Below are 19,332 nucleotides of genomic sequence, written 5' to 3' on the forward strand. Positions count from 1 at the left end.
CAGGACAAACAAGTGAGTCAAGAAAATATGTTTCTCTTTACACAAAACTATCAAAATGAGTAGGGCTGAGGGGTCGTGCCACAAAATGACCCTCAACAGGTCTTGATATGGAAGGGGTGGGGCACAAAAAGCCAAGAAAAAAGTAGTGAATGGACATCTAGGTGTCCAATCCACAGCCTCCAACACTCCTCAGCCCACATAATTATCCCAGAAGAATTCAGAGATCAACAAAGCACAGCGAGCTCACACTCTGTCACAAATATAGAGAATGAGGGGGAGAAACAAACCGCAAGTACGACCACAGCTGTTTATTGGGAGAGAAGAAGCGTGAAGAGGATTGTTGTTTTTTGCTTTAATTCCTTTTTATTGGAAGATGTGTGAGGAATTTACAAACAAATCTTAGATGCAGGAGAGATTCCAAGACAGAATAAATACTGTTGATGCATATCTGTATGATCATTCTCTGCTCACTCATGCCATCATCTGTATTTGGGCTGCAGGCACTCAAACCGGAACAGCTATAGAAGTTATATTTTTATTAAAATGTAAGAAATTAAGGGGGAAAACAGTAGATTTCTGTACACATCAATTCAAAGGACTTCCAAAATGCAAAGTGGGTTTGCTGAATGGACGTTTCTCCTTTTTGCTGAACTTCAGTGTCGTTAAAATGCTATCACTACAGGGAGCAACGAGGCTTAAAACCTTGTACATCCGACCAGGCAACGACAGCATGACAAAGCCGTGCAAACAGGCTATAAGGATGTATGAGATCCTTTCACTGGTCAGTTGGAAGTTCAGCTTTAATGGCCTCTTTGGGTTTTTTTAAATTCATACGATGGCTTTGCACCAAATCATGTCTTTGTACATGTTTGAATCTGGAGGCCGGCCCCAAACATGCAATGGAATTACTGTAAAGTCAAAATAAAGATTAAAACTGATGCACAACCATAAACACAATATATATATATATTTTATTTCATGCATGGATCCTTTCTGCATAAACCTAATGCTTAGCTTGTTGATAGACCGGTAAGGCAGTTAACTGCACTCTAATTTCTGTTATTTAACCTTCTCTTAACCCCTTCTGACACAGGGGTCCTAGAAGAGGCTTTGGAGACAAAAGCACATCTGTAAACAAACTATAACAACCTCAAAAACACAATTTTGATTTTGCCTGTGACACAAAAAAAAGAATCCTTTTTAAAAAACCTAAAAAAAAAGCTGCCGCTGCTGAATCTCATGTTCCCAATGCTTGCAAACACATCATTTTGTCTCAGAAATCAAAAACATACACATACATGTCACTCTTTAGGGCAAGATGAGGCTTCCAATGACTGTATATGAGAACTGGACTCATGTTCTAAACAAAAAGTAACTACTGGTTGTAAATTGTTTAAAGAAAAAAAACAGCTATTATATTTGTCAGAATAACAATTCTTGCTCTGACACCCTATTTTCTAGTATGTTCTTGCTAATCCTATTTTTTTCTTTTTTTCTGTAGTTATAAACTGACCAATTGGATGCCTCAATAAAAGTATGTGATCTTCTTTTGAAAGGTTTGAAAGCATGCTTTCAAAAACTGAGACTGAACTGCCTTAATTTTGTTCGAAGCAAGTTATTTTTTAGGGGTGACCTCACACTTACCTGGTCTAATTCTCACATATAGTCAATGGTTGCTTCCAAGGAATCGTAGAAAACAAGCTGCCACTCATTCATGCAGTTATTTCACGTTCAATCAAAGTCTTTGGGTATGTCCAAATTCCCTAAATACTGAAAAACTATATAGTGCTCTGGATTTCAAAAGTAATTTATTCTATTTTTTAAAGCATTATATAATTATTTACTGAAGTGAAAACCTAATAAATATGAACATTTTACGTAGGCTATTTATGAATCCATTGTGTGTGAAAAGGAAAGGTTTATAAAAAAGAATGTAAATACATTTTTTTCCACATGAAAAACTCTTCAATGCAATGCATTGTGGTCTATATTTGCCAATCTAGTGAACATCGATGCACACTAGCTTTTCTCAGAGACTTCTTGAACTTTTCGAGGGCAGTTTTAGATTAACATTCCTCTTCAAAATGGTGAATATAAGTAGAGAGTAGTGAAGGAATTTGGACACAACCTCGTTTTACCATTTTTGGACCTGATTTCTACCCACGTCCTAGACGAGCATTTACAAAGTTCAGTGGTTGTCCTTGGAGTCCTTTCTCCTCTGCAGATCAGTAGTGTCCTCTGACGATCCACTCGTGGTCCGTGAAGCCTCCATGTCCACTGTCCAGGTTCCCTCTGTTCCTGTAGCAATCCAGATTTGCGTGGAAGGATTTCCGATTTCTGTACGTTCCCAGGCTGGTTTGGAAAGTGTCGTGCTTCCCGTTGGAGACGTACGTCTGGTACAGGTCGAATTTTCCCGCGTGACCTCCGGGCCTGAGCTCGTCGAGTTCACTTGCTGCTCTGATGGTGCCGTTGTAGAGTCCGTGCTCCCCGAACATGCTGCCGTGGCTGTAATGCTCGCTTTTTGTTGTGCGACGACCCAGACTTCGGTCGTAAAAGTCTCGGTTACCGAGGCGGCTTAGGCTGCCGTCGTTCAGGTCCCTCTTACCCAGGCGCCCCAAGCTCATGTTGTTGTAGTCGTGCGGAGCTCGCCGCCCAAGGCTGTGCTCGTTCAGGTCAAAGGTCAGCAAGCAGCTTTCCGTGCTGGCAAGTGTCACAAAACCGCTCTCTGTGTCCCGGCCCCCGAGGTTGTCGTAGTCGCCCGTTGGCGTGTCAGGGGAGGAGCACAAGAACGAAGTGTTCTTCGTCTGCGGACGAGCGGAAAGTAGGTCGTCATCTTTCTGGGAGCGAATAATGTTGTAGACGTCAGTTGAGGTTGGGCTGGTGCCAGGCCCCGGGTCGGTATGACCCACTTCTGGTTTCTTTTGTTTCCTTCTGCTGTAACACACACACAGATTTAAACATTTAACAGATCTGGAGAAAAAAAGTCTGTACTTCACAGACTTCTAAACTCTAGAGCCTCTGGCCTTGTTCAAATCCTGGATCTTTGAAAGCAGAAACAATCCTTATGAGATAGGAGTTCCAGTCGGCCTCACCGGGTGATGAGCATCTTGAAGCAGCAGACTCCCATTACCGTCAGCAGCAACAGTAAGAGCGGGATGGTGGGAATGATGACGTAAACCAGATTCATGGCTAGAAGACACAGAGATTTCAGAATTGATGGTCCTGGAGGTTGCAGGTAAAATGCCGAGTCCATAAGTCTGACCTGTTCTGTTCTGTCTTGGGTAATTTGGTTCTTCCGGAAGCTCGGGTGAAGGGAGAACATCTGTACACAAGGAAAGGATAATACTCAAGAGTTTTAAAACCAGAAAGTATCGGGTGAGTGGTCCCTCAGTCACCTGTCAGTGTGGCGTTGGGGGTTAAAGCAGGTCCCCGCGACCTCTCTATAGAGAGAACAAATAAAAACTTGTAAAGATCTGGATACAAGAACATTTCAATGAAGCAAAATGAACCAATAAAGATATACCTGCTGTGTATTTGCAGATGAAGTTGTTCTTTGTCTCACAGTTGTCGTCATTCCACTGAAACATGTAGGCTCCTCCGAGGCCAGGCGGGGCGGACGGTTGGTGATACATGACCACACACACCTCGGAGCCACACGACGGCTCATCAAAGTGCCAGTTTCTAAAACAAAATGAAACTGTTTGTTTTGCTGCCGAATTCTGCTAAAGAACTAAAAGCAGAGCTCGGTCGTGCTACAGACAAAAGAAAGGTTAACCATATAGTTCTTTAGCTTCCGTAATAACAGAGCTGTCCATTTTGCTTGGCTTTAAGGTTCTCAAAGAACATAAAGTTGTTACATTGAAGTTGAACTCTAAATATCAATAAGTTATTGAGCATTCTGCTAAATTTGTGCCAAATTTTCACTGTTTTCAATCTGAACTGAGTGTAGAAGCTACCTTGCAACATTTTTGCTCTTGCTAACAGCTGTACTGCTACCTAAAAGTTAGCAGAAAAAGTAGCTGTCCAGTTAGCTAAAACACACATTTTTTTTTAAATTCAGACTAAACTTGAGAATTAATGTAAATATGCTTAGATGTGTTCTTGTTTTTTATCCTGTCACGTATGCTAAAAGGATGCTAGCGCAAAAGTTAGCATCCAGCGTCTCAGCTGTCAGTTCAGGTTTAGCCACCATTATGAATTGAGAGGTGAATTTCTTTCACTTTAGCTGAGAAATAATAATTATGTGTATTTTTATGGCATACGATGCAATGGAGTATAAATCGCTGGAGCCAAAAAAAAAAAGCAAAACAAAGAAGAAAACACAAATATAAGTCGCACCCCTGGCTATGACAAAAAACGTGACTTATTCTCGGAAAAATACAGTACTGTTGGAATTGTCAACAAAGAACTTCAACTAATCTCCCTTTAGGAGCCTCTATGTGTGTTTGTGTTTTTAAGAGGAGGCAATTTTATCTGCAAACAAACAATTTTCACTTGTAGTCTGAAGAATGAAGAGATTTATTCACACTGACAAAAAAGTAAATGTTTTTAAAAACCTATAAAATCAAAAGATTTTTCCCTTATTTAAGAAATTAATACAGAATACCTTTCAGTTAACAAAATAATTCAAATTTCTTCTCAAGGTTTTCTGTAATGTAGAACTGGGACCTATTTTTCCCGAGAAGAAAGAGCTCTTCTTCCACCTGAACGTGGACCTGCTCCCGTCCAGCCAGTAGTACTGCGAGGAGCAGTCGGGGATGTTGTCTTCCAAAGCATCATTGCGCCTCAGACCGATCCAGAAGTCTCCATCTGTTGGGCGGAGCTCGGTGATGAGCTGCTCGATGATCTTCTGCTCGGACTCGGATTCCACGCTGAGCAGTTGGCCTCCGTCCCGTTTGCAGGCCAGATCTGCCTCCGCGAAGTTTAGCTTCCAGCGGAGCTCCGAGAAATAGGCCAGCTTGTAGCACGGCTTCCCTTTTCCGGCTCTGCACACACGCTGACCTAAACACACACACTGAGTGATGATGGAGCATGAAACTACCCCCATGGTTTCTCCAAAATTGACTTTATAGATTAACTTTTTTTGTAAAGTTTAAAAGCTGTTCTCTTTCTGACAAACTTCTACATAAAAAAACACTTTTACAAACCTCTGGCTTCAAATAAGTCAGCTTCCAGAAGTCCAGTGTGGCATCAGTGTGTGTAAACAGAGACAAATCCACTGTTTATTCAAACATTATTATCTTTTTTTTTTTTATTATTCTATAACTTACCCGTGATGAGGCTTTTTCCTACTGATGGATCAAAGCAAAAAAGAAGGAAAAGAGACTGAATGATGAGGAGGTCCATCTTTGGTTTCCACCTATTGTTTAGTGCCCAGCTTCTGTTTTACTTTGCTCTTTTTCATTTCTGTCCGATCTTCAGTCAGAATTGAAGTGAAACCCCCCACAAAAAAATCACCTGGACCACAGAAGAAGTGAGAAAAATTAAAAAAATAAAATAAAAATAAAGAGAGAATGGAGAGCAAATAGAGTGCGGTGTTCTGTCTGTTGAAAGAAAAGGTTTGTGATCCGGGAGGAGGAGCAGTGGGATACGGGACTGCGGGTTTGGGAGGGGGCTGTAATCTGTTAAGAGCAGTCTTAATGATGGGGAGAAGGGGCAGCATCGATCCCGGGACATCTAATCACACGAGTGCATCTCGTCGTAAACGCTGACAAGAGGCAGATTTCCATCCATCTCTCATTATTCGAGCTTTGATATTATCATTACAAAAGTGCTACATGAAAATGATCTCCTTTAACTCGATCAGAGGTATTTAAACATTTCCTCTAAGGTCCACCCTGCAGCAGCTTCCAGTCTGTTGGAAAGAGTCATTTTTAACATGCAAACGTGTCTGAATAGCATAAAAATATTCAAAAGGACAATAAAAAATTTGATTTACATAAATCTGCAGTTAAAATGTACCATTATATTTTTAGTTCCATGAAGTTTCAAAGAGAAAAAAAAAGTAATTTAGATCACATGTGTCAAAGTCGAGGCCAGATCATTTTATTTTATTGTTACTTATGGCCCGATGTTATCTTGCGCTTATTTCTAACTAGTTTAAATTTGATATATAAATTTGATATATTTTTATGGAGAGTAAAATACTGAAACATATTTAGGGTTAAGTTGATTTATTCTGGAATAATATGCTTATTTAATTTTATTATTCATAATTATGTTAAAAAGTTACTGTTTTAAAGTTTTGAAAATCAGCATTCTGCTAGCTTTTTAGACTAACTTACTAAGATTTTTTTTAAGCTATTTTGGAGTTTAGCTAATAATTCAGCTACATGCTAGCTGTTTTGGCTAATTTAGGCTTTTAAAAAAAGTTTTTAGGCTGTTTTGGAGTTATTTTTTTCTTTTTTTCTGTAGTTATAAACTGACCAATTGGATGCCTCAATAAAAGCATGTGATCTTCTTTTGAAAGGTTTGAAAGCATGCTTTCAAAAATTGAGACTGAACTGCCTTAATTTTGTTAGAAGCAAGTTATTTTTTAGGGGTGACCTCACACTTACCTGGTCTAATTCTCACATATAGTCAATGGTTGCTTCCAAGGAATCGTAGAAAACAAGCTGCCACTCATTCATGCAGTTATTTCACGTTCAATCAAAGTCTTTGGGTATGTCCAAATTCCACAGGGAGTGAAATGTATCTGTTTTGATGAGGCAGATGTGCCCATGCATAGATCTACCATCTTGGATCAGGTGACTCAGGATCTGATTGGCTCACACTCGATCTGCAGCAGGCGGGGGTAAAGATGATTAGAGAGCAAAAAGGTGGTAGATCTGGAAGAGTCAGCTAGAAGAAGAGATTTACATCTCGAACAACAAAAATATTTAGGGCTGTTTTTAAAGCATTCTTAGTCGTCTTTTATTTACGATTATGCATTTTTTAGTCAAATAAAAAATATCTGTTGTCTTTCAGGACATAGTTTTTTGGAATGGGTGTAGTTCATTAGAAATTTGCCTCTGAGTTGTGGGTGGGCCTATCAACACAGAGCAATCCCGCCCCCCTTCCCCATCGTATTTTCTACATCACAAATACCCCCTTTTCCTGATTCATGTTTTGAATAAAGACATACTCATAAATTCTATTTTAATCTTAACTGTCTTCATATTTGTCCTCCATCATCAGATAAATGTCCCAAACATGTAATGTTGCCATAGTGATAAGAGACAAACAAAGGGCTGCATTAGGGACACCTCAAACTGTTTGCCAGCTAGCAGTCAGAACTTTGAGTCTGAATCATCCATTCTCTGGTTAAGTCCCCTAAAGATGATTGAACATGTGGATGCAAATGTTAATGCTCTGAATTGACTCTGTTCTATTGCCTGTCTGGTGTTATTAATGATGCCAGCCGGAGTAATCAGATTATTCTCAGGCATCTCCATATAGATATCTTTGGTATTTAATTAAGGATTCCCTCAAAAGGTTATTTTTTTTTACTTAATGTTAAATGTTTTTTAAATACAGTTTTAGGTCTTTGTTATGGAGCTTTATATCATCACTAATCCTACAGAGTCTGTTGTTTTCTCACATTAGATGATCTGTTTCATCCTTTGTAATGCAGAAAAAAAAGCCTTTTTTTTACACGTGTTTATTTTAAATACCTCAGATGCTGATGTGTAAAACTTGAAATGCGTTGCCTATAATTTAAACATGAAAACTTTAAGCATTTTTATTCCTCATATACTTAAAATGTAATAAGACAGAATAATATACATTTTGTACATTTTCTCCTTTTTTGATCAGCACGAGTGGAAAACCAGCCAAAAAAGATCAAGAGGGAGAAACTTGAAATGACCTCCACATGTAACACCAGTCCTGTTTGCCACTGAAGTGCACCTGTTGTTAATTGTTAATTGTTAATTCCTGACCACTTTACCAGCATCCGAAAAGCACTTCAGGTTGAGGCCATGACTTCAAGAAAGCCCAAAGAGATAAAAGTTTAGAGTCCCACTTTGTAAGGTCAATACCTGTCATAATAAGATCGGTTAAATCCGGTGGAGTCTAATTCCTGCAAAAGTGAGCCTATACTGGTGGTTGTGCCAGCCTTACTCTTCCAAGACCACTCCCCTATTAGGTGCATCAAGTCTATAAAACACTTGTGGGCGGATGACCTAGCAAAATCCTCAGCGGGATCTGGACACGTTATTCCTCCTGGATCTCAGGTTCGGCTGTTGACTGAAACATTTGCAGGGAGTCTGCTGCAAGCAAATACATTTCATCTCTCCGAGTTAACAAATATACAGAAGCATATTCAACACAAGAGTTTATAGCAGAGCTGTAATTTGTTTAGCCGGACACAGGCGGGGGTGAGCAGAAGCTGTGGATTCAGTGAACTTCTCGTCAGAGCTCAGAACAGGAGGAAATGTGTATGTGTGCAGTTTTTAATGGCAGCAATCTCTGGAATGGCCCATAAGGTTGATTTAGAGCTCACAGAGAGACAGATCAGGCAGAGTTTAGGCAGCAGGATGCTTCATCAGGAATATTCAGCGCGTTAAGCGTATAGGGAAAAAAAAGGAGGGGAGGAGAGAGCCGGGCTGCCCCGAAAAACGCTGCACTTATGCAAACGGCTGCATTCATACGCCGCTAATCAGGTTAGATCCAGACCTGGCTTCGTCTACGATCAAGAAGGAAGGCCTGAGAAATAAAAGAGACGACGTAGAGGTTGGTGAACTCAATAAGGGATGGCTCTTGATTTGAATTTCCTCTCTGTTTACAGTATCAGGGAACTGGAGAGGCTTTCATTAGATTAAGCCTCTCCACTCATCTCTTCTCCCACACTGTCTGTCTTCTTCTGTCCTCCTCCCTCACTCACAATTAGTTAAGGTAAATGAATGTTCCCATGGGAACCAGTACATCCCAGACCAAAGGGAGCGTAAAACCCTCTGATGTTGCGGCTAATACCCATCAGTAAAAAAGGTTGCTAAAAGTGTATTTATTAAGGGGAGAGCTATAAACTCATAACAGTAAAATTCAAATGGTTCAATGCCATAAAGTGATCGTGACCACAACAAATTGCTCTCTGTGTAACAGCCTTGTTTGAGTCAGGCTGTAAAAATAAAGCTGACAAATTTAGCTCCTTTTGATCTTAAAGCCAAAAAGAGAAACTGAATTAGGGACAAAAAATAAGTTAACTTGAAGCTAAATCTAATTTGAATGATCTGGCTTTGGCCTGCAGCCACACAGATGGTCGGACCGCAATGCGTCGATCCTACAGGAGGGCTGGGAATGGGCCCTGAGTGAGCGACCCGAGCTGCTGCCGGATGGGCCCATTACAGCCAAGCAGACACATGAGTTATGATCATATCTGCTGAGGACTGGAGGCTTATATTTGTATTTCTGAGTAATAAAAAGTAATTTAATCGAAAAAATGTTATCTCGAAAAAGACAATTGTTGGGTAATTTGTGAAGACGGACACTATGATCCTTTAAATATTAACTTTTAGGAGGTTTTATCCTCTGAAAAAAAAAACAAACAAAAAAAAAACAATAAAAACATGCCCCTTAGAAATAAGCAAAAAAACTTAACTATTCTATTCAAATAAACTGAATAAATCTGCCAATGGCGTAACAAATTAGTCTTACCAAGAATTCTTATTTTAAGAAAAAAATTCTAGTTACTAAGACATGTTTTCTTAAACTAAGATTATTTTGTTACTAAAATGCTCTTGAAAAAAATATTTTTTTAAATAATAAAGAAAATAAGAAAGTCTGTCTTAAAAATTTACCCTTATATTTATTTTTTGCAGTTCAGAAATTCCATAATAAACCCAAATTAAAATATTTGGTCCACATTTTTTATAGGATGCAAGCTATCATAAACCAAATAACTTTTGTTTAGTTTAATCAAATTTAAGTTTGGTTTAAATCCCTTCAGTTTATTAAAAATATATGACTTTTTAATGTTTTAATGAGAGACATTTAGTTCAGGTAAATCCGATTACTGACCTACTTTCCCTTGTGAACAGTGTCTCGTCCCTGTCCACAGCTGACCTCCAGGTTGTTTCTGATAACGCCGTGTTCAGGTCATGAGAGGACGCTGCTGCTCATCATTTATGGGAACTCTTCTCTCTTTTTGCTTGTTTTGGCAAAGTTGTGCCTTCAGATCAAATAAACAGGTTCTGTCTGCCTCAGAGTTTGTTTTATGACAGAACACTGTCGATCGCTGTAAACATTGCTTTATCTGATCCATTTTGGTGAAAGTAAATACTTTTTTTTCTAAGAAAAACAGAGCCATAGATTTGAATTCATGTCAGCTGGTAGCAATTCCGGTAAGTGAGGGTCCAAATGTTCCAAACAACATGAAAAGTTGTAAAGCATTCCCAGTGGTCTTTTAATTATGACATCTTCTTTTTTACCCAAAATTCAAAAACCTGTTGTTTTCTAGAACATAGTTTCTGCAGAGTCAATGTAGCGCAGCAGGGAGCTTGTAGTCTGCCCATTGTAGCCTCTACATAACACCTACCATCTTTTTTAAACATCATTCAATGATTTAAATAAAGAAATACTCAGAAATGTTAATTTAAACTTGGTTCTTTTTATATGTGTCCTCCATCATGAGAAAAATGCCAGAAAACCATCTTTTAAACACCAAAACCCTATTTTCATAGAAGACGGTCTTTAAAGTCCAGTTGACCAGATATTCTTGCAAAACAAGAGCTAGATGACATGCTGTCGTTCTTTGACTGGCTTCTGTTACAAACATGCTTGTGACTGGAATGAGGAAAAAAAGTGCTTTATTGATGAAGTGTACAGTGTGTATTATGTCAGCTTGAGACAGCAGCTTGAATCATTTAAGTGGCAGAAGTACTGGCAAAAGTCAATGTCTTTAACAGCAGAAACAGTGTTAAAAAGAAGGAACATTGTAGCTTTTTTGAATTAAAGACATTTTTGCCTCTTATCTAAGAGACTTTCTCAATGGAATGTCTTTATTAGTCTATAAATCCAATGGATGCAAAGTCATCCGAGTCATCATTTCCCATGATTTCTTTGAGAAAAGGAATCATTTTGAAAAGATTAATGTGGAAATCTCTGGATTTCTCGGTTGACTCTATCATACCACCTCCAGTGCAAAGCTCCTGGGTTCCCCAGCTGACCAATGCAATCTGTGGAACACAAAGATGCTGTAGGAAAGTGGACTTTATCGTCTGGAGCTACATTCATACTAGGCATGTGATACGTGTTCAAGAACGCTATAGCCATCCTTGTACACGCTTTCAGGACATGGTGTTCACACGGGATGAGCAGGGAGGGGCTTCATCTTCTTTTTCTTCTGTTTACTTCCACATGTCCGCCACCTACACTCGGGATTCGCTTGGTGTGAAATATTGAAGCGGTGCAAATCTTGTGAAACTACTTCTATGGTTTTCCTTTCACAGCTCTATTCCAATAAATGAAAGACTTGGGCTATGTCCACTTCTCGCTATCAGGACTGAAACGAGTATCCGAGCGCTAGGATACTTGAGATCTGATCCCAAAAATTCGAGTAAGAATATTTGCAACGTTCAAGATCGCTGATTCGTGATTTTTATAGATATAGTAGAATGTAGTAAAATATTATCTGGGGGCGATGTATTTATTGCTCTGAAATTCAGAATAATGTTAGATCTTAAGTTTATAAACTAAAGCAAAGCTGCATTGGCAACGCTGCTCTCACCGGAAGTAAATAAATCTTCGTGTCGCTGAAGCTTCCTGTTTTCAAAATTAAACCAGTGAGAGCTTTTTTCTGTTCAAAATCTGAGACTAAAGTTCTGCTCACTGGCATAACTTCTAGAAAAAAAAGAATTAACTCTACATTCTTTAGGTTACGGTAACTCTTCAACACCCATTTTACCCACTTACACCCATTTACAAAGACTTGTCATTGGCAGTGGTTGCTTGAACTCACGTTGTTGGGGGCGGTCTGAGCATATTATACTACAAGCAGCATTTTACCCATACTTTTCCTAGTTAATACACTTGTTTTTCTAATTATCTGACAAAATTCTTCAACTCAAACTACCCTCATGGTAAACCCAACTCCATAATTATTTATTTTACTTTTTCTTTACCTGTATAGTGCGATCCTCATAGTTCTTGAACACAGCTCCTCCAGAGTCACCTGTACAAGAGATAAAACAAATACAATGGGTTATCAAGTTTCACTGCAGGTGAAGATGAGCTGTGTGGACAGGGAACATACCAGTGCATGCTATGTGCTCCCTCTCACCGCCAGTGCACAGAAAGTTATCCGTCACAGGAATCTTCGGGTCTTTTGCTTTTATTCCCTTTGCTTCCAATGCTTTTTTGATGCATAGATCTCTCTGCGTTGAGAGCATAAAAAGGTCAAGTGATTACATTTTGATAACATGAGTAAATCATCAAAAATATTCAGACAAAAAAACTCACGCTATCTCCAAGCTTTGCATAGACGTCTTTTTCACCAACTAGTGGCTCCAACCGAGTCAAGAAACTGAGTCTTTCCTGTTGGTTTTTCAATAAAAGCTCCTCTGTCCGGAAAAAGAAAAATGAATATTTCATTTTGGTGAAACTGAAGGCAGGAAAGTCTTTTCTTACTCTGAGACAATCCAGCCTGAGTTTTCCAGATCTACCAGTGCAGCTTGGTTTCCTGCTTTCTGCTGAATGCCCTTGGTCAAATCTCCACAGGTATCTGGATTATGGCATCTGTATCACCTGATGTTCACTTAAAATTTCCAACCAGTAGCTGTGAACTATCTGCTGAAAAACAACGGCTGCTCAGATGATGTGTTGGGAATTAGTTTAGCTTATTGTGCTCCGAGGAATACATTTTTGCTGACAGCAGTAGTGACAGTCAAATTTTTTTTTTTCATCTGTCTTGGTAGAATTTTGAAGAAATTAGGTTGACCAGAGGATAGAAAGAACCCTCCACTTTCCTCTTCAATGTTTAAAATCAATGGCCCATTGTTTTAACAAGCACCATAAATTTGTGTTGAAGTAGAACAGTGCAGTAAAACCCGACTGCCATTGAAATCAATAGTTGGCTAAATGAGAGCCGGAAGCTTTACAGGAACTGCAGTGACAGTAACCCGGACTCCCTTTAGGAGGAGCTAAGCAACCAGTTGACTAAATTATTGTATAAAAATGACCCTAGCGTGTACTTTAAAGTCCCATTCTGATCATCTTTAGATCTATTTTCAAAGCGTTCCCAGTAGTCTTTTAATTATGTTTATGCATATTCTAGGACAGGGGTCGGCAACCTTTAACAGTAAAAGAGCCATTTGGGCTTGTTTTCTACTGATCAAAACCTAAAAGGAGCCGTATAGTCTTGCTTTAGCATTTAGGAGATTTGGATTTGCATTCATGGCCATCTTTTTTCTTTTTTTAATAAACGTGAATTATGACTATTTTTTAGCACAAACAAAAGCAAAAATATATTTAAAAAAACTAGCATTTCTCAAAATGGGATTTTTTTTAAACGTTTTACCTTTAGTAGAGGCCAAATTCGTGACCAAGCTAGCTTGTTGCCTAATTACTAGCTGAACTCCAAATTAGCATACAATTCCTAAGTAAATTAAATCAGCCTAAAATGTTAGCATGTTACTAAAATAAAAGCTAAACTCTAAATTAGCCTAAAAACTCAAGTAGATAACAAATTAGCCAAAAATGTTAGCATGACAAATTAGCCAAAAATTTTAGCATATTGCTAAAATATTAGCTTAACTCCAAATTAGCATAAAGCATTTAATCAGAGGCCAAATTAGCCATAAAAAAGCTAGCTTGTTGCTCAATTACTATCTGAACTCCTAAATGGCCTAAAATTCCTCAGTAAACTAAATTACTCAAAAAGTCAGCCTGGTTCTAAAACGGAAGCTAAATTCTAAATTATCCCCAAAAAACTTCAGTAGATAATAAATTAGCTAAAAGAATCTGCTTGTTGCTATATTATTAGTTAAACCTCAAATTAGAATAAAACTCCTCAGTAAACTAAATTAGTCAAAAATGTTTGTTGCTAAAATAGAAACTGAACTCTAAATAAGCCTAAAAACCCCAGTAGATAACAAATTAGCCAAAAATGTTAGCATGTTGCTAAAATAATTGCTTATCTCAAAATTTTTGAAAATTACTATTTTCTTTTTCTTCACCCAGAGAGCCACCAAGGAGGGATAAAAGAGCCACATGTGGCTCCGGAGCCGCAGGTTGCAGATCCCTGTTCTAGGACATAGTGTCTGTAGAACAGCAAAAACTCATTAAAAATCTGCATCTGACTTGAAGGTGTGAATATTAGTATGGAGTAAGCCTGTCCCCTCTTCCCCTCACCGTTTCCTGAAACAAACTCCCACCAGCTTACAGCTCCTCACACCCCCAACCTAACATTCCAAGTCACTATACCTTGATCTTTGCATGTTGATGACGGAGGGAGTCTAAGAGCATCCTTGGTTTGCTTAGTACAAGGTATGCATATGGGTCTGAAAAATAATAGTTTTGATGTCAAATAGTTAAATCAAAAAAGAGAAAGATGACACGTCCCATTATCATTTACTGCACAATACCTGGCAGAATGGGAGATGTTAACAGGTTTCTCCAGCTGGATGAGAGCAACATCATAGTCATAAAACTCCTCCACGCCTTGATTCTTTCGAGCCGTAACATTGTACTGTGGATGTAGCTTAAACGTTTTCACTTTTTTATCTGTAAGAAAGGAGTAATGTTATTGAGGGTATAAATGACAAGGTTGTTATCAGGAAAAAAATCTTTCTCTGTTGGTGTCTTAAAAGCCATCACAATTTGATATTTCAGCAGTTTTTTAGGCTAATTATTACGTTATGTTCATAAGAGTTAATTAAGCCGATTGTTAAATGTTACTTTTGCTGCCGTGCCCGTCTTCAATTTCCACTTGGACATTTTTTGGTTCGTCGCTGAAGATGAAGCAGTGGGCAGCGGTCAAGACAAACTCGGGTGACACCAGCGAGCCCAGGCACTTCTTTGGGGATTCGCCCTTAAATAGAAGGCAATCATTTGTTTCATGAAGTTTGAGGAAAAGTTATGTAATGTTATGTTATATATATATATTTTTTTTGACAAACTAAGTGACCTTTTACCTGGATGTTGATAAACACCACCCATGGATACATTGCCTTTATACTAGCTTTGTTTCCTAGGAGATCATAAGTTCTGTGCAGACCGCAGAGGCCAATGACTTCATTTTCATCTGTAGAAAGAAATGCAGATTGATTAAAAAGAAACCAGTAAGGCAGTGAAAAACTGGTGTTTAGTTTTACTAAAGTCTTTATATTTTTAGCATGTTTGCTGCTGAAACTAAGGCTATTTGGTCCTTTTACATTTTGCTTGTTCTCAGGCTAACCTAAACCCCTGGTACACCCATGTTGTCAGGCAAGTTTAAGGGTATAAATGTGCCATGATTTGCGGACTTTAACTCTTTAAATTTACACACAATCGGAATAAAAACGTATTGATTACAGCATAAACAGAGAGATAAATCTTCTTTTTTTATCAATAAAACATTTGTTCTCCACTGTACTTTTGTACAATTTCATTTTCTTAGCAGGTGAGGGGTTGTGTGAGGGGTTAAGTGCTAGTATTTTTCTCTTTGATGACAGCAGTTTCCTTAAGAGTTTATATAAAAAAAAAGAGTAAGTGGAAAATATTGATCCAGGAAAAATGGGAATGAGCTGTTTCAGCTAGCATGCTAGGTAATTGGAGTTCATTTGACTGTTCAGTGGGTCAATATATTACATTTTCACATTCCTGTGAAATGTACGGTAATATAAAATCTGTTTACTTAAATATATAGTTATAAGCAATAAAAAGCTTCTTACTTGTTGGTTTTCATCTTTGATTATCGGCTTTACTAGTTTGACTAATCGGAAAAATAATTGGTGGCTAGTCAACAGTTAAAATAATCGTTTTTATGGCAGCACTAATATTGCTCTTCTCCTTTGTTGTGCATACATCACAGGTGTGCCGTATCAAGATGCTAATTAGACAGCATGCCTTAGACTGGCTACAATAAAAGACCACTCTGAATCGTGCTGTTTGTTTCACTCGAGGGGTCTGGGGACTCAGAAAGTAGTCAGTATCTGGTGTGTCCACCATTTGTCTCATGCAGTACAATACAGCTCTTTCGCACAGAGTTGATCAGGTTCTCTAGTGGCGGTGGGATTATGGTATGGGGAGATTTATGTTATGCATAAACACGGGTGCCTTTTATTGATGGGATTTCACAGAGGTACAGTGACGAGACTCTGAGGCCCATTTTTTGAGACTGAAAACATCCCATTCTCATTATTTATTACAGTATTTAAAATACCTCTTTTCCTAAAACATATGTATTTATCCTGATTTAGTATTCTGTTTGTTGGATTGTGCAAAAGAAAACTAGACTACATGTAATGAAAGAGAGGATAACATAATACAGTAAGCTTCAGTTTCTTATAAAGACAAAAAACACATTTATATCAAAAGTGTACTATGTTTTTAAACAGTATCCTTGTGTGAGTTTGGAACACCACTGTGAAGTTTTCCTCTATAAAGGACAACTTACCAATTATACTATCAAAAGTTGCTGCTAAATTAGTCTCTTTCTCCAGTCTAAAGTAATGTTTTTCTTCTTCAGTTCCAGCTGTGAGGGGCTGCAGGTCATCATCAAAGATGACAGCTCCGATGCCAAAGACGTAGCTCTCTGTAACACAAGTAACCAGAGGACTTCTTTAACCTGCAATGCAACTGCAACAATACATTAGGTTATGAACTCACCGAGATATTCCAACCTTGACCCAGGATCACCTGTGGGACTCATGTAGACCCTGCTCTTTATTCTGGCTAATGTTGGCAACGGGGAGCCACCCATGTTGTACGCACCTTGAGAAAGAGTTTTTGTCACAGACAAATATATTTCATTTAGGTTTGCCGCTTGCAAAAGACAGAAATTTACCCGATTGACGTGTTAGCAAAGTAGGGCGAGAGAAAAAATGTAAAAGAGCTTTCATAATTACCGTCTGTGAAGAGGAGAAAGACGTGACGATGTTTACGAAAATTCTCTTTTTCCCGTTCTTCTATCCAAGCCATGCGGTCTTCAAATGTCTTTAAAGCAGCGTTCACATCTGTTCCAGTGCTCTTGTCTAACAGGGAATGCACAAGAACACACAAAATGAAAAACTCAACACTCACTAACACATAACAATTTTGTAGAGAAGCAAGTGTTTCTCCCTTACCACCTATTTTAAATGCTTCCAACTTTTTGATGACGGAAATCAGATTTTCTGTGCCACTATAAAAATCCACAATGTTGGCAACTTCAAACACTTCAGAGGAGAAAAAGATAATTTCATAGTTTGGTGTCACAGTGAAGGTTGAGATCTGTGGAGATAAATAAAAACCAAATGAGGCAAATTTCCTTTGTGATTTTGGGCTCTATAAATAAAATTGAATTGAATTAAACCTCTAATACATCCTGTATATGTTGACTTGTTGGACTGATGTAAAAATAATTTCTTCATCCGATGCTGTTCAACAATTCAAAGGTCTCCTTTTTTTATTTGATCAATTAATTGAATCATTTATCAGTGAAAAGTATTTCCAGTGGTGTGCATTGACTACCAGCCAGAGGATCCGTGCCAAGACACATCACTCACAGTTATGATTTGTAATTAGATTTACTCCTAATGGGCTGCTGTGCTGGCAGCAAAACTCATGTGGGGTAAGTGCGATCAAGTTGTCAAATGTGCTTATGAGACTGTGTTTAAAAAGCTCTGTGCATAATTCAGACACGCCGGCTGCCAAACAACTGAGTTTATATGTAGCCTTTCTTGAGATACGAGAAAAAAATGTTGAATCCACATTTCTGAATCGTTTCGGTTTCTGCTAAGTATGTCTAGTTTTATAGCAGCGGATGACAGATTGGTTGTAGCGGTATGCTGCACTTATAGCTGGACTTCCAGCATGTTTTCACAGCTCAGCAGGTGTGCGGCCAGCACCTTTCAAAATGAATCTTCACCCCCTTTTGAGACCCCTGAACCGACGGAACGAGTGTTCGAAATCGGTGGTGCTGACTCAGCACTTTCAGTATACAGAAAGGGAGCAGATACACAAATGTTTTTGGAGCTTTCTGGACTGAAACGCTTGTTCCTGTGTTCTAACAATTCTTTTCATTCTTTAACGTCATAAGTTTGAATCTTTCAAAGACCCTGGCTGCCTGCGAGGCCATCATCAGCCTTTAAAATATTTACAATTTGAAACCTTTATGCAGTTTATTTCCTTTTTAAGGGAAAATATAACTTTTATTTCTGAAGAAGCATGACAAATTTAGTGATTTAAAGACCCACTCCTATAATATTTGGATCTAGTTTCATAGTGCTCCCAGAGATCTTTTAATTATGATGATGTCACTTTTAGCCAAAATCCTACACCCTACATTCCAGTGGTCCTCAACCTTTTTGTGGCTCTTTGTAGCAGTGAACAGATAAATAAACAACACAGCACAAGCATCACTTTAAATTTTATCAGGACATAAAGCCAGCAGAGTTCCTACACAGTCAGCTTATTCATGACTTTTACCTTTTTAATAAGTGTAATGATGGCCTCCTTTGCTTTTTTGAAGTGTTTTTCTTCAATACTCTCTGAAATGTCCAAGGCGATGTAGATGTTGAGAGTCCCATTCTTTGAAATGCGGATTTTTCTCCCAGCCTGAGTGTCATCTGAGCAAGAAAACCTTTACTGTATTATTCACGTCAGATGTGTTTAAGTACTGTGCAGGATTAAAAAAAATCTAGACTAGATTGGGTACTCCAAAGATACTGAACATGAATAGTCAAAGTATGGTTTGTAAACTCACTTGTGGACTGCAAGGTGGTGAGGGTTTCTCTGATGGAACTCCCAAATGCTTCTGAGACTTCCTGTGAAGTGTCGTATGTGAATTTGGCTGCAAAGAGAAAAAGACACAAACACAAAGTTGTTTTTTTTTCTTGAGTGAGTTTTTTCTTACATCTATAATTTATGTTGGATCCTAAATATTTGAATAGAACAGTTTTAATTTGGAAAGTACATATTGGGACTCAACAGTCCAAAGCCTCGCCCCAATTTAAAATTAGACTCAGCAGTGAAAACATGAATAAGAAGTCTAAATTGAAACTGTACGTTAATAAATACATACAATAAATACATTTAGTAACAGTTTTAGGTTTAAAGTTTTATTTACATTCAAGTTTCAAATTTATACAGTTTTTTTTTCCTTTTTTAATTTTTAGTATTTCTTTCAATTTTAATATCAGCCTATAACAAATATATATATATATATATATATATATA

General features: G+C 38.2%; 2 protein-coding genes across 2 annotated transcripts in view; both read right to left on the reverse strand.

Moving 5' to 3' along the window:
- Window positions 1-337: 337 nt before the first annotated feature.
- On the reverse strand, window positions 338-6,094 carry layna (layilin a). Its single transcript, XM_024266269.2, has 8 exons — window positions 5,271-6,094; window positions 5,148-5,168; window positions 4,704-5,001; window positions 3,524-3,681; window positions 3,396-3,440; window positions 3,263-3,322; window positions 3,093-3,189; window positions 338-2,934 (listed from the first exon to the last, which is right to left on the reverse strand). The coding sequence occupies exons 1-8, from the start codon at window positions 5,344-5,346 to the stop codon at window positions 2,226-2,228; spliced, it is 1,464 nt and encodes a 487-aa protein (XP_024122037.1). The 5' UTR covers window positions 5,347-6,094; the 3' UTR covers window positions 338-2,225.
- Window positions 6,095-10,766: 4,672 nt separating this feature from the next.
- LOC112142733 (complement factor B) overlaps window positions 10,767-19,332 on the reverse strand; it is a 10,986-nt gene continuing 2,420 nt past the window's right edge. Inside the window, exons 5-18 of the mRNA XM_024266279.2 lie at window positions 18,860-18,946; window positions 18,583-18,722; window positions 17,241-17,385; window positions 17,022-17,147; window positions 16,783-16,887; window positions 16,571-16,708; window positions 15,108-15,217; window positions 14,872-15,004; window positions 14,559-14,697; window positions 14,398-14,474; window positions 12,436-12,536; window positions 12,230-12,350; window positions 12,099-12,148; window positions 10,767-11,153 (exon numbers count right to left, since the gene is read on the reverse strand). Of these exons, the coding sequence (XP_024122047.1) occupies window positions 10,980-11,153; window positions 12,099-12,148; window positions 12,230-12,350; window positions 12,436-12,536; window positions 14,398-14,474; window positions 14,559-14,697; window positions 14,872-15,004; window positions 15,108-15,217; window positions 16,571-16,708; window positions 16,783-16,887; window positions 17,022-17,147; window positions 17,241-17,385; window positions 18,583-18,722; window positions 18,860-18,946 (1,646 nt within the window). The 3' untranslated portion in view covers window positions 10,767-10,979. The remainder of the gene's footprint in view (window positions 11,154-12,098; window positions 12,149-12,229; window positions 12,351-12,435; window positions 12,537-14,397; window positions 14,475-14,558; window positions 14,698-14,871; window positions 15,005-15,107; window positions 15,218-16,570; window positions 16,709-16,782; window positions 16,888-17,021; window positions 17,148-17,240; window positions 17,386-18,582; window positions 18,723-18,859; window positions 18,947-19,332) is intronic.

The sequence above is a fragment of the Oryzias melastigma genome, linkage group LG14, assembly GCF_002922805.2.
Source record: "Oryzias melastigma strain HK-1 linkage group LG14, ASM292280v2, whole genome shotgun sequence".
Taxonomy (NCBI): domain Eukaryota; kingdom Metazoa; phylum Chordata; class Actinopteri; order Beloniformes; family Adrianichthyidae; genus Oryzias; species Oryzias melastigma.